We start from the raw sequence: 2851 nt of genomic DNA, 5'->3' as shown, positions 1-2851 counted from the left end.
TCTCCCAAAGGACAAGCAATACAACCCTCATTCCGGACAGGAACAGGGTCGGTCAAACGTGTCCTCATTCCGGACAGGGTGTCGGTCAAACGTGTCCCGCCATCCAAATATGATCGTGTCATTCCATGGCTTCGAGGCCAATCTGATAGTTCCATGAATTGTGCTCGAGAGGGCTGTGCCGAACAGTCAGCATATGGGGCATACTGCGATACTCGTGATTCAACCACGCTTTGCTATTACATTTGGCTGTAGTATCAACGACGCTTAGGTTGTTGTCATGTATGTCGTCAATCCCCTAGTTGTTCAATTCCACAATGAACAGCGCTTTTGTGGTGATTGTAAGTGCGCTTCTTTCGAAATTATTTCTGGCCGCAAACCTAATCCTAGTTGTAGGTTATGATCTGGTGGCAATGGCTGTGGGGATACTATTAAGCAGACGATGCACCTGGCGGTTCGTCTTAACTGTGTTGCCAGGACCGCTCTGCAATCTTGCCTACTTTGCCAGGACCGCTCTGCAATCCTGCCTATTTTAAATTGGAATCTAGACACATGATTCTCCCAAATTCCACCTTCTACAGGTCATGTGCATCTATGTGAGCTGAAACTGACTTGTTGTGACAGCTCGAAGGTTGCGGGCGGGACAGAGGGAGGAAAAGCGCTGCAATTTCCAGTTGAAATGGTAGCGCCCCAGGTCAATCTTGCCGCGGGCTCGGGCTGCTTATAGTTGCGTTTCACTCGCAATCTGATTCCATGGCAGCATTGTGAGACACCAAATACCGGCGGCGCTGTTATCAGGGGCGGAAGAAGACACAAGCGAAACAGGGTGAGAAAACAGCTCTCTTGATGTTCCGCGCCGTGCAGACCTTCCACAACCACATTACTTACTTGATCTAGTTCAACGTGCCGAGAGTTGCGGTGTCTAACAGGCGGCCTCCGGTGAAGCTTTTCATGTTAGCCGGTCATCCAAGGCGTGCCCAATCCTGCTCTAAGTGAGCTTCCTGTGTCCTAGACAGCTCAACAAAACTACCATCTCCGCATATCTGCCGTCGGCTGAGTTGCGTACTATGACTCATCAAAAACACATGGGTAACTTCCAGGCCAGCGATAACGAAGTAGAGGTACCAGGGTTCGAGCCGCATCCTGCCAGAACCCCTGCGTGAACAAGCACGAGTCAGAGACCCGAACACGTTTGGCTATATGCCTGAGCCAAGCAGATGAAGAATACTCATCTTTTTTGCAGGTATACGAGCCGTACTTTTTAGAGTTGACGGGGTATGCAGGACCTCCATGGGAGCCGCCGTGGGAGCCGGCTTTCGTAAAGGTAGAGGGGTACGGGCTGCTGGAGTACGACTGACCGTTGGCTCGCCGTCTGAGGGGATTTGGTACGGATCATCGTCGAGTCGTTCTCTCTGGCTGACCCCTTTGCCGATGGGAAGTACTTGTTCAGCGTCACTCCCCAGAACCGGCGAGCCAGCTTCAGGAGCGTCACTCCCCAGAACCGGTGAGCCGGCTTCAGGGGCCGTTTGCTGTTGTCCTGACAAGACGTCAGTGGCGCCTTTTGATCGCAAAGGATAGCGCGTCGAACTAGCCGCTCGACCGTTCCACAAGGCTGTATCCAAACCGTCAGACCTCGTCCCCCGCCCATTGACGCGTCGTGACACGTTTGTATGTCCATCAGCTTTGTCTTCGTCGCTTGCCACGTCGAAAAACTCCATCTCTCCATCTTTATAAAGTTTCAATCGCCTCCAAATCGCATGTCCGTCCGCTGCGTCCTCATCACGCGGGTTCTCATCGCCACAATTCACTTCGAGGACGTACAGAGTCGACGTTTCGCGTATTAACTTGACCCAAACCTTGTCGCCTGTGGACCTGAGCCCAGTCAGATCGAACCTTTGAGGGCCCATGGGCATGGCGTACTCGTCTGACCAGTACGGACGTCCCGTATCGTCGCTAAACTTGCCCTACTCGTCTGACCAGTACGGACGTCCCGTGTTGTCGCTAACCTTGCCTTCAAGCGGCTTATCCAGGTGCAGGAGCTCTTGTAGCTCTATCCAGAAATCGTCTGGCTCAGTCGCCACGGTCATCTGTTCGTATCCGGACTCTACCTCGAGTTTACCAGGGGCCTTGAACTCTAGGACGGCCTTCTGTAAGGGTGCCTCCCCAACAACGATGGGAGCATCGGAACGCACTGGTAGCGTTGCCATGACGCCAACGACAGCCCTTCTGAATCCTGGCAAAGGATTCTTCGAGAAAGGTCTTGATGCGCCTCTCGCCACGGCATTCCTATTCATCTGTAAGCCGACATTTGCCATTACTATGGGGGGTGACTACATACTCATCTTCCTTCCGGTCGAGGATATCCACATCGAACTCCGCTTTGCGACCTCCTTCTCTCATCCTGATGCAGATGCTGTCAAGGCTCTTCAGGAAATAAGATTTAATATGAGGATTCGACAGTGCTGCACCATGGAGTCTTACGGTCCTCAATCTGTCAGTCTTCGCTTCATCAATGGACCAGAGTTCGGTCTCCAACAGCCTGAGCGCTTTGTCACAGCAGTCGTTAAGATCCTTTTGGAAGTCGCTCGCCCGAATCGTCTTGTCACCTCTCTTGAAGTCGCTACAGCCTTCAGGCATTTCATGGACATGGTATCTCAAGTCGCGGGAAATGTCTTTCCATGGGTTCGCATCAGTCACCCAACTCTGGCCCTTCCGCTCCCATAGATGCCACAATCTGCCTATGCCAACGCTGCGGCCCTCAGGTTTCCTAAGCAGAATTGCACGTCCTTCGAAGACGAGGTATGTGGCTACGTCCTACTGAATGCTAGTTCTGACACGGCATGCAAGTAGTGAG

General features: G+C 52.5%; 1 protein-coding gene across 1 annotated transcript; it reads right to left on the bottom strand.

The window, feature by feature from the left end:
• Positions 1-1193: 1193 nt before the first annotated feature.
• MAA_11749 (uncharacterized protein) lies at positions 1194-2634 on the bottom strand (the record flags this gene model as incomplete). The annotated part of the gene is made up of 3 exons (XM_011412664.1): positions 1194-1961; positions 2004-2283; positions 2336-2634. The coding sequence occupies 3 exons, from the start codon at positions 2632-2634 to the stop codon at positions 1194-1196; spliced, it is 1347 nt and encodes a 448-aa protein (XP_011410966.1).
• Between the last annotated feature and the right edge of the window lie 217 nt (positions 2635-2851).

Source organism: Metarhizium robertsii (assembly GCF_000187425.2).
Source record: "Metarhizium robertsii ARSEF 23 chromosome Unknown MAA_Scf_17, whole genome shotgun sequence".
Taxonomy (NCBI): Eukaryota; Fungi; Ascomycota; class Sordariomycetes; order Hypocreales; family Clavicipitaceae; genus Metarhizium; species Metarhizium robertsii.
Note: the sequence above shows the minus strand (reverse complement) of the source record. Positions and strands in the feature narration are given on the sequence as shown.